This window comes from Zosterops lateralis (assembly GCF_965231275.1).
Source record: "Zosterops lateralis genome assembly, chromosome: 31".
In the NCBI taxonomy this organism is placed as follows: Eukaryota; Metazoa; Chordata; class Aves; order Passeriformes; family Zosteropidae; genus Zosterops; species Zosterops lateralis.
In genome coordinates, this window is record NC_139791.1 from 2,944,482 (window position 1) to 2,946,256 (window position 1,775).

Genomic DNA, 1,775 nt, shown 5'->3' on the forward strand with positions numbered 1-1,775 from the left:
TTTGTGTGCCAGGGATCCCTCTGCTCTCAGCATTGTCTCCTGGCTTTCCAGGGTAACACGGGAGTGGAGCAAGACAGATGCAAGTCCAGGGCAGCTGGCAACAGGAGAGAGGGACAGAACAGCTGCCCTCAGTCTGCACTAAGGCTCAGACAATCCTCCTGCCTCACTGGACTCTCTGTTCTCCCCAGGTGCACCAGAATCTCTCATTCTAACTCCTGCAACTCCCATCCCTTTGCCATGGCAGGTCCTGTGCCTTAGAAAGAGGTACTTTAACCAAGTTCAAACACCAGGACTGGCCCCTGCCCTCACTGTTCCCCTGCACTGACTGGGGCTTAGGGCTGATTCCCAGGTGTCCTGCAGGTCAAGCTCTGTCTCCTCACTGAACATTGACCAGCAGCAATCTGGGATCCAGAAACCAAGGTGAAGGAAGTTCTGCTAGACATAGACAAGGGGGAGGTGTTTAGTGGCAAGGAATGATCTAAGGGCTTTGAGTTTTCTGTGAGAAATCTCCACTCAAATGTCACTGTCTTTCCTCCTTCTGCAGGTTGGGATGTCCAGACACAGCAAATGTCCAACAGCAGCTCCATCAGCCACTTCCTCCTGCTGCCATTGGCAGACACGCGGCAGCTGCAGCTCCTGCAATTTTGCCTCTTCCTGGGCATCTCCCTGGCTGCCCTCCTGGGCAACAGCCTCGTCATCAGTGCCGTGGCCTGTGGCCACCACCTGCACAGCCCCATGTTCTTCTTCCTGCTCCACCTGGCCCTCACCGACCTGGGCTCCATCCTCACCACTGTCCCCAAAGCCATGCACAATTCCCTCTGGGGCACCAGGAACATCTCCTACACAGGATGTGCTGCTCAGCTCTTTCTGCTTGTCTTCTTCCTTGCGTCAGAGCTTGCCCTGCTGACCATCATGTGCTACGACCGCTACGTGTCCATCTGCAAACCCCTGCACTACGGGACCCTCCTGGGCAGCAGAGCTTGTGCCCACATGGCAGCAGCTGCCTGGGCCAGTGCCTTTGTCTATTCACTGCTGCACACAGCCAATACATTTTCCCTTCCCCTGTGCCATGGCAATGCCGTGGGCCAGTTCTTCTGTGAAGGTCCCCAGATCCTCAAGCTGTCCTGCTCCAAATCCTACCTAAGGGAACTCAGGCTTCTAATCTTCAGTTTTTTATTCGCTTCTGGTTGTTTTGTGTTCATTGTTTTCTCCTATGTGCAGATCTTCAGGGTTGTGCTGAGGATCCCCTCTGAGCAGGGACGACACAAAGCCTTTTCCACCTGCCTCCCTCACCTGGCTGTGGTCTCCCTGTTCCTCAGCACTGGCACATTTGCCTACCTGAAGCCCCCCTCCATCTCCTCCCCATCCCTGGATCTGGCCCTGTCAGTTCTGTACTCAGTGGTGCCTCCAGCCCTGAACCCCCTGATCTACAGCCTGAGGAACCAGGAGCTCAAGGACACTCTGAGGAAAATGATGACTGGATGCTTTTCAGAAGCAACAAATTGCCTGTTTTCTTGGGCATAATTTTCAGAATGGAACTCATGGCCCAACAGACCTTCCCGTGTCTTCGGTAGTGTTCAGTAGGTTTTTCTGTCAGAAAATTATCCCAATGAATTTTTTTTCTTAATCACCTCCATCTGATTCACTGTCTGCATCTTGAATTTGACCCAGAAACTCTGTAAACCAGGATTTCCTGTATTACTACATGTCAAAAAAAATAAACTACCTTGCAGTGCCTTTTTTTTCTGGGATCCCAACTCTGAGACCTGCATGAA

General features: G+C 52.5%; 1 protein-coding gene across 1 annotated transcript; it reads left to right on the forward strand.

Annotated features, from left to right (window-relative positions):
* Nucleotides 1-560: 560 nt before the first annotated feature.
* LOC310920695 (olfactory receptor 14J1-like) lies at nucleotides 561-1,524 on the forward strand (the record flags this gene model as incomplete). Its single annotated transcript, XM_083880752.1, has 1 exon — nucleotides 561-1,524. The coding sequence occupies exon 1, from the start codon at nucleotides 568-570 to the stop codon at nucleotides 1,522-1,524; it is 957 nt and encodes a 318-aa protein (XP_083736878.1). The 5' UTR covers nucleotides 561-567.
* Nucleotides 1,525-1,775: the final 251 nt, after the last annotated feature.